The 24,191-nt window shown below is 45.7% G+C and overlaps 1 protein-coding gene and 1 long non-coding RNA gene across 6 annotated transcripts in view; one reads left to right on the top strand and one right to left on the bottom strand.

Moving 5' to 3' along the window:
* Window positions 1–15,145, top strand: part of LOC135914658 (uncharacterized) — a 79,541-nt gene extending 64,396 nt beyond the window's left edge. For 2 of the 3 annotated variants that reach the window (XM_065447589.2, XM_065447588.2), the window contains exons 5-7: window positions 4,078–4,406; window positions 14,116–14,224; window positions 14,697–15,145. In XM_065447589.2, coding sequence (XP_065303661.1) covers window positions 4,078–4,406; window positions 14,116–14,224; window positions 14,697–14,944 — 686 coding nt within the window. In that variant the 3' untranslated portion in view covers window positions 14,945–15,145. The remainder of the gene's footprint in view (window positions 1–4,077; window positions 4,407–14,115; window positions 14,225–14,696) is intronic. The other variant, XM_065447590.2, reaches the window with a different exon arrangement.
* The window catches only part of LOC135914659 (uncharacterized), a 77,142-nt gene extending 54,792 nt beyond the window's left edge, over window positions 1–22,350 (bottom strand). For all 3 annotated transcript variants that reach the window (XR_010568369.2, XR_010568371.2, XR_010568370.2), the window contains exon 1: window positions 22,181–22,350. This is a non-coding gene — a long non-coding RNA (uncharacterized lncRNA). The remainder of the gene's footprint in view (window positions 1–22,180) is intronic.
* Between the last annotated feature and the right edge of the window lie 1,841 nt (window positions 22,351–24,191).

The following is a 24,191-nucleotide window of genomic DNA, read 5'->3' as shown; positions in this document are numbered from 1 at the left end:
GCATCGGGGATGTGGCACATTTGGCATTAAATTTTCGCAAAATGGGAATTTGACTTATGTGTACAATGCTCCAAGTCGGCTCTACATGTGGGCCTAGAGATGGTTTTTGCTCCACCATCACCAAATATTTCAACAAAGCCTTCATAGAAACTCTTCTTTTTTGACATTTGTTTTGTACCGCTGGTGCAACACATTCATTTGGTTCAGATATATTCACCTTCTGCAAGCGTGGGTGTTCTAGTACCGTAGACCCATCCAAAACCCTGAACTCTTCTCGAAGCTTACTGCTGCACCAGATGCTGGGCAAAACTCTTGCGTTATGGCAAGGCCATTCTCTACACTTTCCTTGTCAGTACAGAATATGGCTATGTGATATGCATAAGCAAGTCCCCGGACCTCATTGGATAATAATTTGAACCTGTGAAATGTATGATCCTTCAGAACTCGGGCGCATAGCGGTTTCAAGTACAAAGCGAATAAGAGGGGACAATAGACAACCCTGTCTTACGGAAGCCCTGAGGTAGATAGTTTACGATGCCCATTGACTTCGCAGGTATTCACTGGAAGCAAGAGTTCAAGTACTTAGTTGTACCCTTCTCTCAATACCACAACAGTAATCTTCACTGATCAGCGGAAGTTGCAGAAGTGCAACGTAAAGTTAACAACTTGCAGGGGGGCGGCAGCTGCCCCTATTTAGCCGAGCTGAAGCTTGCAATGTGTTCCTATCAGTTCAACTTATGTACGTATTTTCATCGTATGTTTGCTACCTATGTATGGAGCTCACGTGTTGGAACCATGCGGCGTGATAACCTTCTGATAACCTTGTTTTTTTCCTCTTGAGAGTGGGGGTATTTCCTAGTTCACCTTTTGTTAGGCAACTTGTCTCCTGCTTATCTTTCGTGATGCGAACGGTCCATTTCTAAGAGAGATGTTACAACTACGATTAATCAATTATGTTCGACAAATAGTTGTGTCGTCATTTGTCAGAGATGCACCAACGACTCTTTGGAGCTTCTTGAAGGAGGCTGTTCAAGGCTTTCGCTTTCTAAAGGCTCGCTTTAGTATGGATTATATTTTCATTGCCCACCACAAATAAATCTCTGCTGCGTACATAGACACATTGTTTCCTATTCCCCATTATCATGCGTCTTATTTGTAATGTTATTACCTAGCTGTACTTAAGTGTGTCCATCGAATTATCATTTCTCCAAGCATTAAATATTTTTTTCTTCAAGTTACATTCAGCAACTCTTCCTGTCATGACTTGGTTAGAAAAAAGGGGCTGTTTCGAGCCATGGTCGACAAACTGCCGTTTTTGTCCACGTATACTGAAACGATTGACCACTGTTTTGTAGATTGTAAGGATGCCGTCTTCTTCTGGGACATTCTCCAAAAAACACTTTAAAAAGATTTAGATATCGCACCATACACAGTTCGTTTCATACACTTTAAAGGTCCCTGTGACCCACCGTATGACATGTTCATGATGCTTGGCCTACATAGCCTTTGGCACAGTACAATGTGTGACAGATACGCTGAACCACCTCGAAGTAGTGGGTTGTTTTTTCGGGAAGCTGCTGCCTACATTCGTAGTGTGTGCGCTGCACGGGAAACAGTGCCGGACTGGATCCCTTTATTGGACGCTTGCACGTGCTTGCCTGACTTTTGGATGTATTTTCAGTCACCTTAAATTTTTCTAGCGCTTTGTTTTTCTTGTTTGGCTAAAGTTTCTGCTCCCACGTATTAAAGGAAGTAAAAGTGGTTGTTTAATTGCATGCAAGAAAGAAAAAAAGTGGGTGTTTAACCTAGTGGGTTAAGCCACTCGGCTTCTGAGCGTGAGGTAGTAGGTTCGGAAACCACCACTGCCAACGCTTTTCTTACGAATTTGTTTTGTTTCGTAGTATAATTTATTTATAGAGATTCGTCTTACGGGACGGACGGACGGGTTTCCTCGTTTGGTAGGCATATAAGTGCTTACGCGTTTAAAACAAATGGTTGTGGCTTAGCTAAGGTTAAGCCCAGGATGCGAAACATACTAGCCTTTATTTTAGTTGTTGAACCACTGTTTAGCCTGGTGAACTGCTGTTGCTTGGCTATATTTGGTTCGGCTATACGAAGAAACAGCTCATGCAGGCGAGCGCACGAGATGAGACCCGGCTATGTAGCTACGCGGCCGCAAGCGAGCGCACGAGTTGAGCCTCCGCTTTTGCAGCTGTTATGACGTCATATGGTAGCTACGCGCAAAGGAAGAGCGCAGTTGTGCGGCTAGTATGCTTCGCATAATAAAAGCACACTCATAGCTTCCTGCTCTAGGCGGCCTTGCGCACGCACTCCCATAGAGCATTCATATTTAGCACAGCAACAGCGAAACCTTCTTCGTCGCGCCCATCACGTTGTCGCACCCATGGGTCAGCATAAAGTTGGGAATAAAATAAGCATCACATTTCGATATGCTTGCACAGAATTTGGCTGAAACATTTCAACGAAGTCCGGTTTATGGCAGATTTCAACGAGTGCGTCATAGCTGCCGCAATTTTGCCTCGACGGAAATTCAGTGCCAACCTCGGCGTCACTACGCCTCCGTTCGGTATTCATTAGTAGCAAACATTCCAATGCACAGTTTCAGTTACATATTTACCTTGCGTTCGGCGATGTTAGCCCAAAAGGCTATAAAGGAACTTTAAAAATTTTCAATGTCATATTTTCATGTTACTTTTCTTTAATTATAGATAGATATGTAGACGAAATGGGCAGACTAACTAGAGGAAGCACAAATTATTTTTCAAGGTAGCCCACGTTAGCAGCACGCTCATATATTGGGCTACAATGGCTGTACGATAAACTTCGAATTTGGCGGTCAATTCCATGTCAACTCTTAGAAACTAATGTGTCCATAGGCATATGATCACTCGTTTACCATTATTCGTCTTTCAATAGACCTAAATTATATATATATATATATATATATATATATATATATATATATATATATATATATATATATATATATATATATATATATGTGTGTGTGTGTGTGTATACACCGTAGGCCTATACTCTTACGATACCTGTTCGATAGCTCCGAGCTTTCACCAACATGTATGCATAGGCGTCTGCCAGAAAACTGACTTAATGTTTCAGAATCGGTATGCCTTCTGTACCCGTGAACGTTGCTTGGTAAAGGAAACACAGTCTTCACCAATTCGCTGTCTAAGCCACTTATTTTCTCGATGTATCAGAGTGATAACTATCAGCATAATTAGAGTGCGGATCAATGTGCGGATGTCAGCCTTCAATCAATATGAGCGCTATATCAGGGCACGTCGACCAGCCCGATTGGTGAAGCGTGTGTCATCAAGAAGAGACTAATAAGCTTCTTAGCCTCCCTTCGGTCACCGCAAAACATGTAGAACTTCCTGATGCCATTTCGAACGTTAACAGACAGGCTTATAGAAAAAGATAAGGCATCCTTTATCAATTGTTTGCGTTTATTTTCGTTTATGGTAAGGGGGCCCGCACGCGTGAATTTCTAGCGCATTTCGCTGTTATGGGTTGTCAGTGATTGCCATTGACTGATAGTAAATGCAGTGTCAACAGTGCTAGAGTTACTCTTGCGTTGTTCTTGCACGCCAGGGAACCGCACAGATAACGCAAATGCGATGTTAAATGCGTGTGCGTCAACTGCAGGCTTTGTTAAACAAAAGGAAAGGAAACCTTCATCAAGCACTCAAAAGCGTTTTGCGCTTTTGAGTGCTTGATGAATGTTCCCTTGATGAATGTTCCCCAATGTTCCGAGAGAACTGTATACGTCACATCGAGTTCAAGTTCAGCGAGAACTGCCATCACGTTAAGCGTAATGCGTGGCAATATCATCACATTTCAGGATAAATTACCAGTTTTACAAATATTCAGTGAATCCCTCATTTTTTTCCTATATATCTTTAAGGGGGATACGAGGCGCCCGCGGTGTCCTTGATGGACTAAAGGAGTCGCCTTCATTATACTTCATTGAAACAAGGGGCAGGTTCTGTATGGGTGTTACGTAGGCAAAGGTCAAAGTGCATGGGCCAATTACAGTTCGCGAGGCTACAAACGTCAACGGCCACCGCCTCGTAGGCCACCAGTCACCGGTGAAGTTCGAGCCGCCTCCTTCGCCTCCCGTGTCCCCGGCGTGCCCCAGCGCCCTGGCCGAACCTCTGACGCAGCCCCAGGCGCTGACGGCTGCCCTCGGACCGGTCAGCTTCACCGAGGAGCACCACCACCAGGCGATGAGTTGCTCGTCCGCTGGCCGGGGCTCGCTCCAGCTGTGGCAGTTTCTCGCGGCGCTGCTAAGGAACCCGGGAAATGCGCCGTGCATCGCTTGGACTGGTCGGGGACTCGAGTTCAAGCTCACCGATCCCGAGGAGGTACGGGAAGCTCGTTAAGCACACTCGCAAACCATTGCGGGGTAAATTGGTCGAACCTCTACGCTTCCAACTTTCAGGGCCGCTCGATCAGAATGGACTCGGATTGAGCGGCCGTAATTTTTCGCACAGTGCCGTCCCATTTTAGGCAAACAGTCATGAAAAGGACAATAAAGACGCAAAAAAAAACGGGACATCGAGACCCTAATGCGTGCATGTGCACTTTCTCGGTTGTAAATGGAGCCAAATTTCCAGAGCTCTGTAAACATACGCTACCTTGAAAAGCCTTCGTGCTTGCTCTGGTTGGTCTGCTAATTTCATCGATATATCCAACTAATATTAAGGGCGACCATTACGTAAAGAACTAAGGATGAACTTTTTGACGATTCCTTCACATTCGTTAAACTAGCATTTTCACAGTCAAGGTAAATGAAAAAGTTTTACTTATAGAAACCAGAGGAATGTAATGTCATATTGAGGTTGAAAACCATCGCTTGAAAACAATTTGCAGTTTCGCCTGAATGCGGTAGCAAGGTTTAGCGCTGCACTTCGACTACTTGGACGGTGTTATAGCTATACGTGGGTGCGCCGAAGTTTCCGGGAACCTTAAATGAAGTCTTAACACGCCGTGTAGGATCTGTAATGGAATCGCCCAGGCGCCACTGCGCATGCCCGTGAACAGCGACGAGAGTGAAATTACATCACTGTCAGATTGTGAACGCTGACATTGTTTCGCACTAATTAATAGTCTGGCAAGACTTAGCATGAAAGGCATGCGCTGTGAATGAAATGCTTCATGACTGTTGTTTGCGCTGTGTTATTCAGAAAAAAGAATATGGGGCCAAATTCACAAAGCTTTCAGTTCGTGCGTGCTTTTATGCCACCGGCTGGTACCTTTCGTTAATGATATGTCCAGAATCAGTGCATTGGCAGGAATTTTCTGTTACGAACAATTCTTTCATGGCTTTCGCCATGATTCTTCCCAACCAGACGAGATTTCGTCAGGTCCTCGACTTCATCAACAATTCTAGTGTAAGAGCATTTTGTGAATGCAAGCTCTGGGGGATAATTTAGCTGCGAACGTAACACTAGTCTTAGCAACCTCGGTGGTTGAACAGTATGGCGTCTACTTTGCGTATACGGCATAAAGAAACATTCGGCACACATATGCATAAATATATACTAAACATCACGGTAACGGCGACGGCAAGCATACTGCTCGAGTGTCGACATAATTGTTATCGCAATAATTTTCACACGATGGTTACGAGTGTGCAACGCGAATGTTTAAAGCGTTACCTGGCGGTGCGGGCTATGGGCGTTCTTGCTCCCGGCTTCGAGCACGTCAAATCGCTTGGCGTGTCTGAATGTCCTGCAACATTCATGCCAGTATAGTGCAGAGGATGTTCCGTAGCGCTCTCGTTTAAACTACTACGCTGCTCCGTGATGTTCGAGTGATCGCCAGCTAGGAAAGCTTTAAGAATTATTTGAGCCGTATTAGTAAATTACCCTTCGACAATTTTGATACGTGCATTTTACGTGCGTCTCCTGGTGAGCACGGTCGACCCGGTGACAACGATGAGGAACCGGCCCTTTTGCTCGATCAGTCGGCGACATTGATCAGCGCTGCATTTCTCCTTGCAAACGTATCTTGTTAGTGGCCTTCAGTTAAGCGATTTCTTCGCTCGCGTAACATTATGAAAAAAAAAAACACTCCTACTTCCCATAAGAGGCTTGGTAAGGAAAAAATCAAATACGCGAGGCGACAGTCCCTCCACAAGCGAACGACGAATAGTTTACCTAGTCGCTATGTTGTATATACATGGGTTAACAGTTCTAATTTACTCTATCCTCTCTCCCCGTGCTTTTACTACCTTCCCTCCCTCGCCCGTCCGATTCTGACCGCCGTAGGTGTCAGTAGCAATTTTCCTTGCCTTCCTCTTCCTTTATTTATCTGACTATTGATTTAAATAAACAACCAATTGCTATTAGTACCGCCTTTAAATTCCCACCGGAGGTCGCTGTGAATTGAATTCTAAGTGACCAAAAGACTGAATCTATCCTAGTTTCAAAACTCTAGTTGGCTAAAAAGGGCGAACATATTAAATAATACTTTGAAATATATGATGTAACTCTCCCTGATTCACTGGTGACTGACGCTGGTATTTCATGGGCAAATTTTAAAAACGGAACTTTGAGCTTACTTCTTTTCCTCTAGTAATCAAGCTAATACCACGAAATCAACAAGAATAAAGGTTTGAAATGATACTTTATCTGACTACACTAACTTAGTACGTCTTTCTGCTGTCCCTTTAAGAGGAAGTTTTACAATAGGAGCAGTTGGGAAAAGAGAAGTCATTTTGCTCGTCACCCCTGCACCTAAGTGGATGAGGTTTGTTGCATTTAGAGCATAAAAGGTAAAATCTAATGACTGTAGTAAGCAGATTTCTGATTTCGGCAGGCAGTATCTTCTACAAAAACTTTGAGAAGTGCAAGATTTTAGGAAGCTCAGCTATCAGTTACCACTATGTTACTCAGCAATGAAAAACGACATCACAATTGTGTAAGCTGTATCTATCGACACATCTAAAGCGGATAATATTGATATATTCATACCTGACAACGTTCCCGATATTTTCGTAAAGTTTACGTATTTCGGCTAGTTTTACGACTTTACCAACGCAGCATCATTTCTTGACAGAAAGAAATTCTGTTTGGTAAAAAGCTTTAAAGGTGTTGTAAGATAGGGTGCGCAAAATTGCAAAAATGCGTGGGGAAAACATGGCGATGTTACTTGCACCACTTCTTGTGGCAGAGTTCCTGAAACATGCAAAATTGGCAACAGCGCGATTACTGAAAAAGTCAATGCGATCTAAAGACAATGTGATACCTGCCAGTCTCTGCTCTTCTCTCTGTTCAGTTTTGCTCTCTGCTCAGTTTTGCTGCTGTTTGTGTGTGGCTGTGTCTAAAGTGCTTACGCTGCAAAATGTGTGGGCGTTGACCAAAGTTCTTAAGAATGTGTGCTGATGCAACCGACTTTGAGATCAACCATCGGTTCAACTTGGGTCACTGAGTATGTGCCAGTGTGTTCGTACGTGCCGCTCTTCAACGAACCTCTTTCACGCCGACATGGACCACTGTAGACGCGGCATTGGGTAAGCACCGCAGCCCGAAGAAAATCTTTGACGCCGTCTTGGACCACTGGCTATGTGTCCTTCGATTTGTGCTGGTCTTCAATGAACACCTTTGATGCGAACTTGGCTCACTTGGTACGGGCCACTGGGAACGTACCGCTCTGCAGTGACGAATAAGGTCCCTTCGATCCCTCCGATGTTGAGCGGAATCGAACCAACGTTACAAGGGTTCCTCAAGGACAGCATCCCGACGCATTGGCAGGCAGCGCGAGAAAAAAAATTAAATTAAATTATGGGGTTTTACGTGCCAAAACCACTTTCTGATTATGAGGCACGCCGTAGTGGAGGACTCCGGAAATTTCGACCGCCTGGGGTTCTTTAACGTGCACCTAAATCTAAGTACACGGGTGTTTTCGCATTTCGCCCCCATCGAAATGCGGCCGCCGTGGCCGGGATTTGATCCCGCGACCTCGTGCTCAGCAGCCTAACACCATAGCCACTGAGCAACCGCGGCGGGTGCAGCGCGAGAAACGCACTAGACATGTGCCATTCGTCAACAAACGTCTCGCCCACTTGGGTAAATGAGTACGTGCCACGTAGTGTGCGGAAAATGAGGGAACAATTATCAGCGTTCGCAGGGACCGGCCCGCCACGCTTCTCGCCTCGGAGGCCCCGCGCGGACTTCGTGGCAGGGCCACAAGATGGCGCAACGTGTTCAGAAAGAAACGCGAGGGAGGAGCACGGTTGCTGCGTTACGCGTTTCTCAGGCGCCGTGCATTTCGGAGGCAGCGCCCAGGCTTCGAGGTGGCGGCGCTAGGTGGCGCCGAATGTTATTAGGGAAACGCAGGGAAAACGGGGGGAAGTCGGGAGACGGAAATTCAAAACGATGAGCAAAACGAGAACAAGGTGAAAGCAAGAGCCAACGTTTCGACAAGTGGACTTCTTTTCTTCGAGGCCTTGAAGAAGACAAGTCCCCTTGTCGAAACGTTGGCTACTGCTTTCACCTTGTTCTCGTTTTGCTCATCCTCTTAGGGAAACGCGAAAGAGGAGACCCGCTGCAGTAAACGTCTCACACATACCTCGTTTCGACGATGTCAATACGTTGTGCCACCATATTGATTCAATGCTCACGCATTACCGTCTACAGTCATCGTCAGATGGGTTCTGCCACAAACTTTCTATAAAGAGTTTTGCCTAAAGCCTGTAGACATTATAATGATTTTATGTAAGCTCACGCACAACATTTGTCCGCTGTAAAATGCATTTGTTAGACCATCCGAAGTCCAAATATGACGGTTTACTGAATTGCGCTATCTGTTTTTGGTGCACAGAGTTGTGCATTTCTAAACATTGTGCCTCAAATTTTTTTTAAGCTTTCGTCAACAATTTCTTTAAAATCGGCTAAGCCCTAAATCGAATTTTCGCATGCTGCAGTCGGTAGAATTCATCTGTCTCTCTTAACTGCACCAAGCTTCGTTCAATGCGGTTCAGCGGTTGTCTAGAGCGAGCATCTTTTTTTTTTTAATTTTAGGTGTACTTGAACAGAAAAATCAGAATTTGTGCCAAGGTAAATCTTCGTCTTAACAGAATTTCCCATAGTGACCAGTATGCATGCTTAAGCTCGTTGGCTCGGCGTCATAAGGATGGTAAAGCAGCGCCAAGGACATGGACGAAGGTAGGGCGTAAGACACAGATATGAAAAACTGCTCAATAAGAGGTTAAAGGTGCACACTGTATAGAGTGCAAGAGGCAGAGAAAGGGCAGGTCGAGATTGTGAAGGCGAGCGGCTCTGACTACACAGGAATAGTGCGCAAGGGTGAAGTGATGCGGCTGATTATTGACGCTACCATAATCATGTCATTGGTCGACAGGTGCGTAAGCGCTATGTGAATCACTCTACCGATGGATATTTTTCCATATGACGTCACGGACGCAGCTATGATCTCACCGTGACAGTACCCAAACTTGACGGCCATGATGGCGTCATTGCACCATGTTATCAAGCGTACATTGTTTGTTTTGTTATCGCTTTTTTTTACGGTTACATTTATTGACTGGATTATCCCTGGTACATCTGTCGCTCGACACGATACGCGCTTCTGGCGCTGCCGTCCTCTCCCGTTTCTTGTTTATACAGTCCCTCGACGTGCTAGTACCCCAAGGTGGCGGCCATGATGGCGTCAATGCAAAATATAAAGAGGATATTTCAGCAAACACTAATAATTAAAAAAAAAGATTGCCTGTGGCAGGTAGCACAAATCTAATCCATGAACTAGTCTACTCGGAGAGGCGGACGTTACTTGCAAATTAAAAATGAAGTGCATAATCGACTAATTAACGAAAATTCACTAATTAAGTTTTCAACTAATTACTTCATATCGCAAGGCTCATTCTTGGGCTAGTTGGTACAGTTTACTCATAATGGCAAAGCCTTTAGCGTAATTCAAAAAAGACAGGGACGTGTCCTGTCCTGTGTCTCTGTTACGTCCCTGTCTTTTTTGAATTGCGCTGAAGGCTTTGCCATTATGACTGATTATACCACATATTGCGATTTACAAATTCTAGCGGTGACACTGCAAGGCATATCCACTTGAAAATAATTGTGCGGTTGACACCATTTGCAAGACATGCGCCGTCAAACATGCGGTAAAGATGCACTGTTGTTCCGTTTACTTTCTCAACAAAACGTCGTTTTATCCATTGAAGCACCAAACTAACTGGAACGCCAATGCATTTCTCCGCAAAGTTCCGGAAATAATACCTCGAAACTGGTGTCATACTGAGAATTGGTTGCAAGTGGATCCGCCTTGCGGCTAGAACTTGTAAATTGCAATATGTGCCATAATTTATTTAGTTAGAAGCTTAATTATTGACTTCTCGTTAATTAGTTGGTTATGTATTTCAATTCTTTGTGCACGTGATGTTCGCCTCTTCAAGTAGACCAGCTCATGGACTAGAATTGTGCTATCCGCCAGAGGAAATTTAAAAAATATTTGAAAGTGTTCGTTTATACACCCGGTATAAGTATTACCACTTCTTGAACAGAGTGAGATAACGAATTACCGAATTACGAAAAAATACGAATTAGTGTATTTTTGTGAGAGTGTATTAGAATGCGGTAGCAATAAAAAAGGTATACCCGCTATGTGCTAAAAAACACTTTAGTGCCCCGTTCGGCACCCACTTTGCCCGTAAAAAAAACCGACCGTAGCCGAAAACCCTCCTCTCCACCTGCTCCCGCCCCTTATTCCAACTTAATATACGCTGCCAGGTCATGTCACATTCACGAGTCACGGTGGCACGCGATGAGAGTGCCAAGTTGCATTCCCGCAGTGAATTTCACCGCAGTTGCACCATCTTTCCTCGGTATCTGTGATCCAAGGCGCCAGCAGCACAGCACCGCAACAATTACGTCAAGTTTACGTAAGTGCAATGCGAGGTACGCGTTGTCAACGCCGAACTACTGGGTAAATAATTATTCTCAATTTTATTAACATTAATATATTCTGCCTTTCAACCAGCATCTCCCTCAAAGGGCTAATAAGCAATTTTTTTTCAACTTTATTCAATCTTCTGCGACTTTCTTCTCCACTTCGATCAGTCTTTCTTTAGCACTTAATCTGAGGACCCTGAGACATTAGTGGCATTCACGACGGGAAGAACGAAGGCCTTTCTCCGTATTCATACTTTAAAACTGTGTCCAACAGAGTACACGTGACAGCTATAAAGGTGGAAGACGAAAAAGCCTGGGCGAAATACCTTGACAGTATTACGTACTTATCAACCGGCAAGCCCTATAGCTAATGCCACTTTTGCGCGATACTTAAGAACAATATCTTTTTTGTTGTTGTTGTCTGTTACTATGGCGGCGTAAGGTCGCATTTGTCCACTGTCCGCTCAACACTTTACTTTCTCTATTTCCTGCCAAAGCAGGTCACGGGAGGCAGCCATGTTCATCCGCGTACAAAGCAAAAGACGAAGAAGAACGGCGCGTGCCTCGCTAGGTATTCGACCTCGCTAGGTGTTCGGCCTCGCTAGGTTTTCGGCCTCGTTAGCGTTCCAAAGAGCTTCGCAATCTCTACCATGTCCGTCGAACACCACGTGTAAACGCACCGAGGTGACCTGCGACCACAGCATCGGCGCAAGAAGCCGAGGAAAGCATCGGCAACACAAGGGCGAGTGGTAGACAAGGCCATCGCAAGATTGCAACCGCCACCATGGGCCGAGACAGACACCGCCAAAAACGACAATGTCGGTGGCAGCCGCAGCATCGACATGCCAAGCCCACGAGACGCTATCGGGACGCGACACGCTGGACAATGGCCAACATGGAGGGCCGGCGGTCCGCGACGCCTCCAGCATATGCGTCGGCTGCGAGACTCCCGTCTGCCTGCTACTCTCGACGCCACGGTCTGCGCATAGTCCAACAAGCTGCCCGGTCCAACGAGGCGCGTACGCATCCTCCATCGACGGACAGGGCTGTACGTTGGAGAGTTTTTACAAAGCGCACCACAGCCGGCCGTGGTGTCTCGCTCTTCTCGACGCTGCAGAGTAGCCGAGAGGTGCAACATTGGGGCTCCGGCGCGTTGCGTTCGCCGGCAAGCGAGGTTCTGCAATCGACGATCAGGGCGACATCTTCGACTGGCTGCGACCCCGGCAGGCAGGTCGAGCAACCGAACTAGTGTGTCGCCAGGGAGTGAGGCGTTGTTTTGTCGGAGGCGGTCCTCAACCAAGCCCCCAGCTTATCTGGACTTTGGTGGCAGGTCGTGCCTAATAAACGTTCATTGATCCTAAAGTGTCGTTTTATTGCGATAGCATCAGGGCACTCGAGGCGAATTCGCGCCGCCATTTTCGTCCGGCTATCGATGGCCAATGCTCGGCCAGCACTTGGAAGGTTAGAATGCCTCCAGAGACGCGTAATTCGGGTAGCCAATCGTCCCGAATTGAGCGGGACACTTCCAACCTTTAAATAAAGGTCCCGAGTCCCGAACTTGTTCTTTTTTCTCAGTGAAATGGCACAACCCACTCGGGGGGTCGACCATGAATCGGGCAATGAGAAAACGATTTTTTTTAAAATATAAAGTGAAATGAAATAAGCGTTTTCTAATTTTGAAATAAGATGTCTTCCAAACTGATCTTGTCGGGACGGCCAAGTACCCCGACTTCAGTTTTCTTTTTCTTTCTACTGAACAACAATCAATCAAGAAACCCCAATTTTAAAGCGAAGCTTTCTTAGCCTACCATATGCCATGGTTCCGCCTCGGTCGGTCGGGCGGTCTGTCGGTGGCTAATGGGGTTCTCGTCGAGTGGATTCAAATACACCTCAAGAGCGCGCACAAAGCGCGTCCTGGCGGCGGGATTCGAAACTGGGACTACCAGCACAGCATGCCGATGCTGTATCCATTAGGCCACAACCGCAAGTACACTTCTCTCCTGCCAACGCTAACTAGCCTCTTTGAGATGATTGCCGAGTGTTGATGATTATGATTTCCATACTTTGGCACATACCCTCAACGGGCGATCAGCCAAGAAGCGTGTCCGCGTGATGGTTATGATGACGGCGATTTCCATACACACAACAGAGAGTTGACAGTCAGTCAAGAATTTTATTGAGGTCCTGAGGAGTTTTAAACCATTGGAGATCCCACGCGGGGAGCTCCTCGGGCCGAAACCGTAGGCGACGCCCAAGTCAGGACGGGAACGTGGTGACGCTCCGTCAGTTCTTGGGCCCTATGTACGGCCTTCAGCTGGAGTTTGAGGTCCGGGCTTTTGAGGGCTTCTTCCCATTCCGGCTCACTGTAGACAGGGCTCTTTGGTAACGCGGTACATTGCCATAGCATGTGCGAAAGTGAGCAATAGAGTTCTGGGCAGTCTGGGCAATTTGCCGGGATGTCTGAGTTATAGTGACTTAGTAGGCCTCGTGGCGGAAACGCGGCCGCCTGCGCGCGTTCGAGTTTGGCGTGCGGGAGCGGGAATTTGGTTCTGCCTTTTCAATAGTGCGAGGTGATTTCTTGGTAAGTGAGTAGCGGGTCATTAAACTGAATGTCCAGCCCCTCGGAGGCCGTGGGACCATCGCGACGGGCAAGTTCTCGCGCACGGTCATGGGCCGTTTCATTGAGGTTTGGTTTTCGAGGGTGAATGTCTTTCCCCATGTGAGCGGGGAGCCAGGAGAGGCATCGTGTGTTCTCTTTTGAGCTCGCTAGTACTATATGCGCTATTTCTTTACATACGTTGCCACTTTCGTAGGCCCGAATTGCGCCACGCGAGTCCGTGAGGACATAGGTAAATGTGGAGTCTGCCATGGCGATGCCTACGGCTATTTGTTCTGCTTTAGCGCTGGTGGTTGTTTGAACCGATGCGGATGATCGTAAGGTTTTTATAGTCCGCCTCTACGAGCTATTCACTTCAAGGACTAGAATTATGTTATCTACCAGAAGCAATTTTGGAATATTCTGTATAGCACTGAACCTCCCCTCCCCTAAAAGAAGCCTCCTGGTATAATCAGATGCTAGTACAGCTGCACTGGAGGAGTTTCAACAATGTTGTTTTGTCGGTGCTGTTGTTATTCTTGACGACAGGTCGCTCGCCGATGGGGTGTCCAGAAGAACCGACCTGCCATGAACTACGATAAACTGAGTCGCTCACTCAGGTACTACTACGAGAAGGGCATCATGCAAAAGGTGGCCGGTGAGTACAGCGTGTTTCTGTGCCCAGAATAGAGACGCTAAGGACGACCGGCGTTCAAGCACGCAAAAAAATGATTAAATATTTGGAAAGTTCGTGCACAACCTCAAATGTTTTTACGTGTGATGATACATAATATAAATACCGTAAGTCTGCCGGAACTGACTGGCGACTCATCGGTCGTAGTAGGTAGGAATAGGAATCTATCTCGGGGACGGTGCAAAGTAGATGAGGTCTATAGCTAAGGGGAACGCATTTTTGCCTTGTTGGTCTGGAACTGAAATCATAGCGCTTAAGCGACGCGGACACAGAAATGGCATACGTGAAAATGCAGCATTTGTGTCTTCGTTCCGCGTCCACGTAGCTTAGCTATTATAACGTTCCAGTCCATTGCTAAGCCACACGGCTTTGCAATGGACTGGACCAATATGCCGGCCAGGATGAGAAATATGCACTACGTCTTTCAATACCGCAGGTGAACGGTACGTGTACAAATTTGTCTGCGACCCCGAGCTGGTGGGCAACTCGCCGCCCGATCCCGTCGTCAAGGCGAGGTTCCACGACGGACCAGTTGACAAGGAGTCTACGGCGCCTCACCATGCACAGCCGCCCCCGCAGAGCTGGCACGCAAGACCCGGCATCACTGTGTCGCACGAGTGCGGACAGTTCCCCGTGTATGGCACCGATTACGCCGCCACGTCCATAGCTCTCGAAGGCTGTTGACGGGACGTAGCGTCCCGATGACGTCACCACGAGAAAAAGATGCGCCCGTCACGTCTCGGACACGCATGACAACGGATTCCACGCAGGCAATGTCTCTCCGCAGCAAGGTCCAAAAGAAGGAAAGAAACGTTTTCGTTCTCGTCGCTTAAAAAAGAAATCGCAGTTTCGCCCGAAAGGCGAAACAGCGATTGCGATAGCACATTAGTAGATGGCTGTACGAAGTAAGGGTAGTCGTTTTATCGGTCGTATAAACTTGCAAACATTCGTTTACTAACTAAATTAACAATGATAGAATATGTAAGCGTGGCTCAACGAAGACGTAGAAAGAAACAGACACACAGAGACTTGTTGGTCTTTTTCTTACTACGTCCGTGTTCAGTCGCACTCACACATTCTATCGTGGATTCAAACCTACTAGCCCGTCAATGCGTTTTGACAAAATTAGCTACCACGGTGTCACGCGCGCACAGACGAACATGAACACATCTCGCTCAATGAGCGCGGTAGCTCGCTGTGAAAACTCTGGAGTTAGAATCACGGCAGCAGCGGCGAGCTAATTGACCTCCATGCATCTGTCGCTTCAACGCGAGCGAAACGCCGAAATCACAACGCATACGGAGCTACCGGCACTACCCGCACTCTGCAAGCATCGCAGTACACTTTGAATACAAGGCCCGCGCGGGCGCGCACTTTGGCCACGTCGCAGATCGCTTTCAAGACACACGAGCACCGGCAACGCGTCCCTACGGCGTCCGACAAAGACGTCTACTACGGCGTCCGCGATTCGCGTGGTTAACGCCATATTAGACGCCGCGGTTGCGTCCACTCTGTACGGAGCGGCGGGCAAAGAGGACATCGAGGCCCCCTAGCCGCCGCCGGAGATGATGACGAAGAAAACGTTTTATTTAAAGGAAAAGGGGAGGTAAGTTAGGAGAAGGGTGGTCGGATTCTTATTGCGGCATTGCGTTGGCTAAGGCCGCCGCCCTAGCTCTTTCCACGAGGGCTCGCTAGTCCTCGAGGGTTGAGCTGGAGAAGAACGCCCCTCCTCCTTCGCCTGACCCCCCTAAAGCCACCCCCCCCCCCTGCCTCTGGCTCTGCAGGAGAGCCACCTTCTTGGCTCACGCACGCGAGATCGAACCGCGTTCACCGGCTCACACTCACCAGCTTTCATGGACTCATACGGAACATCACAGCGACGGCAGAAAAGCTCCTGGAGTGTCCATATAATTGTTGTCGTAATAAAATAAGACGACCCAGAAAATAATAATATCGCGCGTGCCGAATTTTCTTTCTGTTGAATTTTAACGGTGACAGAATACTCTGCAGCCTGGACAATGGTGTATAGCAGAAAACGTGTGGCCGCAGTACTTTGAATATGATTAAACTGGGCAGCGTCAATTTCTTGTGAAAAAGGGGCGTACGTGCATCGTTGTACACGTCCGCGGGAATTAGATTCCACTTGCCACCACATCCAGCTGTGATTCGGCATGTTAGCGTTCCGTTAATTATTACCTGCCGTGATGGCATGGTGGTTGTAGCGTGCAGAAGCAGAGCACGAAGTCACGCATTCTATTCCTGCCCACGGCAGCTGCTTTTCGATTGCGGCTGAATGCAAAAACACTCGTGCACCGTGCACGTTAAGGAACGTTGGCAAATTAGTTACGTGGAAGCCCGCGATGTGGAAGAAGATTCGTGAAAGTATAAATTGTCCTGCACTCGACCGTAGCACGAAGCTTCAAAGGGCCAGGACAAATATTTCCTCCAACTGTGAAGCTTTCGTTCTAAAGGAGAACTTGTTGTTGGGCTGGTTGGCGTTTACTTAACGACATATTGTTGCGCGAAAACACACAGACACGTCACAGCTCCAGTGGCGTGTGTCTTCTTTGTGAGCGTGCCTTCGGCTTACAATATGTCGTTAACTTTCTTTCTGAGAAACCCGACTGAGCTTCCTTTGTAGCTCCGTGCTCCAGTCGGTTGAATGAATTTTTCATTACTTTAATAATTTTTTATTACTTTATTACTCAAGAACTCTTAAAGCTATGCCAGCTGGTGCTTCGCCCTGCTATGTTTGAACGGCACACCGTTCGGTACGTTTGTGGCCATGTATTTTTTCCCCTACTTCCACGCTTGCCTTTACTTCATTCTACGCGTCTCCCGCGTTCAACACTGCCACCATTATTTTGCAACGGTACTAATGATACAGCTAGAACTGCCTTCTCATAATACCACCAGCAAATTTTAGTTTTCGGTTGCTGGGCACAGAGAGAAGCGCACAGCGTAGCCGGTAAGCTTGCACCGCAAGTGATTGCGAAGGCAATTCGCTTCTTCGAACAATTATAGCTCATCTTTCTACAAGGCCTATCTTTCCTTTCATGGTCGGATTATTTTTTCGCAATCTAATTAGGTCCAGTGTTCAATTATCCGTGGTTCGGCTTTCACAAACAAGTGCGACGACTTTCATCACGGCTGTGTGATGAAAAGAAATCGCCAAAGTCAACGCGCGTCGCTAGCTGTTTCCATACATTATTTTTTATAGCGTCTATTTATGATAATTACTTTCTTCCCGTCACCTTTAGAATGACACGTGTAATTTCTTGTTTTCACGGTCTGTAGAAATTTAAGACGCAAAGCTTCAGACAGGATCAATTGCGTGTCGTATACTTGAAGACAAAAAAAACTGCAATCTTTCACTTTAAGAAATACTAAAATGATGTTCTATTCCTGATTGACTGACAGGTAACTCCGGCTGTTGAGTTATTAATTAGCCGGCAAAGTGGCATGCGTGGCACTCGTCGGTATCTCTAAAAAAAAAAGCAAATTATCCTCCATCTTGGAAGACACGGCCTCCTATTTCAGCTCAAGATGAAAGCCTTGCTATTCAGTAACTTGCCAAGGAAAGAATTTGGTCTGCCAGCTAGAAGCCTTAATATGTTGCCGCAGCCGCAGGAGCAGCAGCGAAATTCAAGTCTGGTCTGTCTATATTCTAGCAACTCCTCGTCAAAGAAGCGAAATAATGAAGGAAAAATTCCCGGCGCACATCCAAAATTAGCGATATTAATTAGCTCGAGTTCGCCCTTTTGATACGATCGTGCGAAAATCTAAAGTTGAAAACAAAGCTGGCGGCAGATGAAGCAAGTCCTAAAGGCTAGGGTCTGAGAAATAAAGTTATTATCGTTGGTTATTTTTAAAATTATTTCTACCTTTCCTTCTTTTTTCTAGACCGACACGAGCGCAAGCAAAAGAAGCCTTTTGGGAGGCATTAATACCGTCGCTTCATTGCCTAGCATTAAAATAAAAGTAAGATCTTGACAAACCTTTGAAAATTGCTTCTTCTACCAGCACCAGGTAACAGCTATGAATCATTATGTTCTCTCTCTCTCTCTCTTTGTTTGTTTGTTTGTTTGTTTGGAGCGATTACGGTATGCATATTCCCAGGCATCCAAAGAAGACAGTGATTCAAAGGAATATGCGGACTTGCAATGACCGACAGTGGCTTAAACAAGCATAGGGGAAGGGCAGAATTAGGAGAGAGCATCACACAACGTGATTGAAGCCAAACGTGTCGGCCTAGCACGTGATCGTCACGTCAGAGCGTGGGGTAGGTTTTATTCCTCCCGTTCTGCATGCATACACCTTCATACAGGTACTAGAGGGAACGGTGGCGCTAGTGTCAATGGGATCTGCAAGCAGGGCAGTTCAGTCAGCATGGGAATGATGGGTAGGACATGGATTTGCCTAAGCTTCGACCTTCTGGCTTTAAATGGCTTCGTGACTTTGCAGTGCGACCATTTTTAAGAAAGTACTGCGTTATAAATAGTTAAATAAACAGTATTAAAATTGCCCGACGGCAAGATTCGAACACAACCTCTACCACAGTAGCCCTAGAAACTTACGCAGTAAAAGCATACAATCTTACTTCCCACAACCCCGGAGCAACGCACTGTGGTCACATAAAAAAAAAAGTTATATCTCTGCGCCAAGCTGACATGTACCTGACAAGATGAACCGTAACACGCAGATTCATATGAAAAGTATGATCTTTCGCATGCGCAGGCAGAACGAGTAAGCATAGGTTTTACTAAGCAGCAAAAAACCATGTTATGATAAAGTGAAACGTCGATATGAAACACAAGCCGAAGAACTTTGATTCACTGTGGCGTATTGAACTTCGAGAGTGCCATGTCACGGCCGTGGCTGTGTCATAATGAATTCAATTTTCTTTACACTAATTTTCACATGCATGTTTTATTATATCATGGCTTAGCGTTCTGCCTCTTTATGGGCATCATGCGTCGAGTCTGTCCGCACAAACATATATTAGCTCTTTATTACCTTCTGCAACAATTGATTGTGGTGAGATACCGCTTAAGGTAGCTTGCATGCCACTTACTCCTTAGGCGACTTGTTGTAATAAGACAAACACAATCTATCCAAGATCATTTAGAAAATATGTCTGTTTTATAGTGCAAAATGAACTTGCACTTCAGTTGAAAAAGAACTGATTATAACAAGAGGCGACATTTATTAGGCGGTATGAACGGTCACAAAATAGTACAGCATGCTGCTCGTTCATAAACCGTGTTAGTCATTTGCCCTTCTTGTTTGCTTCGTAACGCTGTTGGTTCATTTTGCCATGCACGAATCGGTTTCAATATGCACCGTGAGGCATAATTTGTGTAGAGCTGCTACGCTCAGGCAATTTATGAACCGTTAATGTACGATTTCCTTTATAGCGAACTCTACAATCATGCATGGTAGCTTCGTCAAGCACGTATACCACCACAGATAACACGTACAAGTTGGATTACACATTGACTGTCTGCAGCGGTTGAGCACTGCAGTCTTAAACAACATTTGTAGGTGAAGTTAAACACATAATACTGTTGTGCAAATACGATGAATAAGCAAAATACGATCTGTTCATTTTTGACAATGTGCAAAAAAAAAGATAAATTGGGCATGCAAGATTTGTGACGACACTTGATCGAAAACAAAGAAAGCACAAAAATATGGTTAGCAATGCCAAGAAATGTGAATTTTAGTAGAAGTTGTAGATGCGTATATAAATAAATAATTTCAGGCAAGGAACATAAGTAGATGATCTGCTGTTAGGCGATCTGTAACAAAATCGTACTAGCGTTAATAAGAGATCAGTGTTTTGAAAATATTATTTCAAAAAACTGATCTCTTATTAACGTTAGTACGATATAGTAAGTATAGTAGTATAGTACGATACTAGTAGTAAGTACGATATAGTATAGTATAGTAGTATAGTAGTATATATAGTTAGTAAGCAGCCTCTTGAGGGCTGCTTACTTGTGGTGCCTCCTGCACTGTCCCTATAAAGGAAGCATTACAATTTTTCGTCTTAGGTAAAGCTGTTGCTCTAGAGTTTAAGGTCCTGCTATGGGTATTTTACAGCTATTTACATACATATGTATTGAATTGAATTCTGGGGTTTCTGTGCCAAAACCGCGGTAAGACTATGAGGAACGCCGTAGTGGGGGACTCCGGATGAATTTTGACCACCTGGGGATTTTAGCGTGCCCACAATTCACGGGACACGGGCGTATTTTCATTTCACCCCCATCGGAATGTGGCCGCCACAGCCGGGATTCGATCACGCGACCTCGTGCTTGGCAGCGAAACGCCATAGCCGCTAAGCCACCAGGGCGGGTACATACATATGCATAGTACGGTTATGAAAGCTATTGGTACAGCATGCAAATTACATATGCAACAATTGACACGCAGACGTAGATTATTAACTACGTAAAAATAAATATTGCATTATTGTAGTTGTCCTTAAATTATACGTTGATTGTATTTGATAGCACATTGTGCATAAATATTTGTTTTCTATATATTCTTACCCTGATTATACGCCTCAATATTGATGCTTTCAATATCCTTGGTAATGTATGCAGACTCAAGACATGAAGTCTGCATAAAACAGAACAGCAAGAATATCAGCTCTACCGCAGAGCATATAAGTGCACTAAACTACCTGTGATACCCTAGGAGTACAGTTAATATAGCTGCAGCGACCATTCAATGTTTAAATTACGCGTTCAGTCGTTGCATATGTCCTATACAAGCACACTGAAAACATTAACGCTAATGAGCACATACAGGCACTATATTCTACCGTACTACTTGGTTTTCGTTCTGAGTGATGAAACAGTGAAAAATATGCAATGCGAGGAAAAATGTTCGAAAAGACATAAATTGTTTTCAAATGCACAACATATTCATTACGCTAATCTTCGCCATTATAAGTACTCTATTAGCGGGCTTTCCACTATCATTCGCAGCGACTCATTTTGCGAAACATATACACGAACACTGCCAAAGGTGCGCGAGTCGGGAGCTACGCCAGGGCGCACTTAAAGCAGCGGCAATAACAAGACACCGCGCAAAATTAGGAGTTCATGACACCCTGCAAAGGGTTAGCGCTAAATTCTTTCAAAATACCTGGTGCGCTTCGTCCGACGTCAGTATGTGAAAGCCGTTGCAAACATTCCTTCCAAGCTTTGGACATAGCAGTTCAAGTACATTTGATTTGTTGCTAAGGGTAGACAAGCCCGCGTACATTCATCACGCGGGAGGGCCTCTTTGATAGAAAAGTGCGTGCTCATACAGCCGCCGCGCAGGTCGTTTAGGAAAGAAAACGTGATTCGCATTTAGGTATACACGTTAAATACTCTCGTCATTTTCACAACAAAGCCGTGGACTTTTGAAATGTTATGACGCTCTCAGACATAATTTCGGGGTCAGGGGTATCGTACTAAACGAACGTTAATCGCCTGGTGCCCTACTCCTCACACCACCCCAATTGTCTCCCGTGTGCAAATGAGCCCACAAAACAGAACAAATCGCAGTGACAGAGTGTTCGTGAGCTGCCATCAAGATACGGGTTAAAACATCCCATAACACGGATAAACTTAGAAAATGTTAAAGCTTTTCCTTTCGCGGGGCGTATATTCGTAATAGTGCATCTAGAACAGGTATTTCAAGCGCCCGACAATGATAGTAGTGGGCCACTGTTCAATCACGAAACTTCATTATGCAAAAAAGAAGTGAGGCGTGCAGACAGGACACAAGAGTAGAGAAGTGAACAACACGAACTCCACTTCTCTACTCTTGTGTCCTGTCTGCACGCCTTCTCTTTTTGCATAATGAATTCTTACCAACTAGCTCAGCTTTCTGTCCTTCTAAACACGAAACTTCACTCACCGATTTCAGAGATCCTGTAGCGGCTGCTGGGACTGCGGTGGCAGCATAGCCTTCCACTGTGCGCGCCGTAGCGCTGTTGTCTGAATGCGCCCACTTATGCTATCTGCAGTTCCATCGCCTTCTAATCACTATGCAGCCGCTCAGAATGCATCCCAAACATATCTGTGTGTCACAAGCATCACACGTGTTCGGCGACCGTCGAATGCCGAACGAAATGAACGCGGCACAAGTGACGCACTCACGTGGTCCTTGCGGATCGTCCACACCACGTCGAGTTCCTCTTTGCTATCTTTTGTGCTTTCAGGATAACATATAAATGTTCATCTTTCGTGCTTGTAGGATAACACATAAATGTTTCGACACCACGTATGAATTACATGGCCCAAAACATGTACATTGAGGCCGTGACCTCTGTGCAGCGCCTACAGCCCTTAAGCTCTCAGAAAGTTTAGAAACGTAGAAAGAGCGAGCTTTGTAAGATATCAAATATAATTTGTTTGGCTCTAAATGTAGCAGTAGGAGTTGCAAGATTATTGGTGTATTTAGTAACTATTACTAACGCTAGCGTTAGCAATCGCACTTACTAACACGTTAATAACACGTGTGACAACTTGTTAGTAACCTATAGTTAATAACTGCAACCGCTTTCTTTATATATGTGTGTATTATTCCGAAGACATATATCGCGTTCGCAAAGCCGCATATCGCAACCGATAATTTTAGCACTGGGAGGCGCTGCAACACTCGGCGCTGAGTTGAGCACATATAGTTCTCGCATCGGTGAATCGCTTCTTCAATTGTGAACTGCTTCCGCAACGGCGTCACCGTTACGCGCACTGCAACGGCGCGCAGTTAAAATTATTATGGGGTTTTACGTTCCAAAACCACTTTCTGATTATGAGGCACGCCGTAGTGGAGCACTCCGGAAATTTCGACCACCTGGGGTTCTTTAACGTGCACCTAAATCTAAGCACACGGGTGTTTTCGCATTTCGCCCCCATCGAAATGCGGCCGCCGTGGCCGGGATTCGATCCCGCGACCTCGTGCTCAGCAGCCCAACACCATAGCCACTGAGCAACCACGGCGGGTAACGGCGCGCAGTGAACGCGGCAGTTGCAAGGACGGTTATAGCCACAGTCATTTGAAGCACTCTAGTTGTACGTATTGCTGCATCGGCTTCGAAACAATCAGCGACTTAAGCTTCCACTGTACTAAGCGTCACTCGTGACCGTACTTTGTTGGAACAGACTTCCACACTTCTGCTTCAAGCACTGAATGGGTGCGCCGCGATTCCAGGAAATCGATGCACAGGGTGCTTCATTTTTAGGTGCACCGAATTTTTGAAGGTTATCTGTGAGAAATAGCGCAACTCTCATTCTTGATCTTAATTACTCGACGCGGCGGCCATAACTTCTACGAGAAATGAAAATGTTCAATTGAATATTTAACGCAATTACGCTAATTAACTTCCTCATTAATTATTTTAGGCCGCATATTTAAACCTACGAATTACAGTAGGCGAGTTCGCATGGCGTATCCACTTGGAACGAATTCTCTGAACAGCACCAGTTCCAAGGTATCACTTTTCAAGGTGTCCTGCGAAATGCATCAGCGTTGCAGCTACTTTTTTTAAGAAACTGTTGCTTTATGCATTGAAGCACAAAAATAACTGGAACACCAATGCATTTCGATGGACATATTGAAAATTAATATATCGGAACTGGTGCTGTCCAGAGAATTCCTTCCAAGTAGATATGCCTTGTGGAGTCAGCGGCTGCAATTCGTAGATTGAAATGTGCGGCGTAAAGTAATTAATTAAATGTTAATTAGCGTGATTACGTTACTTATTCAATTGAACATTTTGATTTCTCGTAGAAGTAATGGCCACCTCATCGAGTAATTTAGATCGAGGGTTTGAATTCAGCAATTTCTCATAGGCAATCGTTAAAAATTTTGGTGCAGCTAAAAAAAATGAAAACGCCCTGCATAGGTTGTCCCACGCTCACGTTAG

The sequence above is a fragment of the Dermacentor albipictus genome, chromosome 4 (genome assembly GCF_038994185.2).
Source record: "Dermacentor albipictus isolate Rhodes 1998 colony chromosome 4, USDA_Dalb.pri_finalv2, whole genome shotgun sequence".
NCBI lineage: Eukaryota > Metazoa > Arthropoda > Arachnida > Ixodida > Ixodidae > Dermacentor > Dermacentor albipictus.
This window is presented reverse-complemented; position numbering and strand designations above follow the sequence as displayed.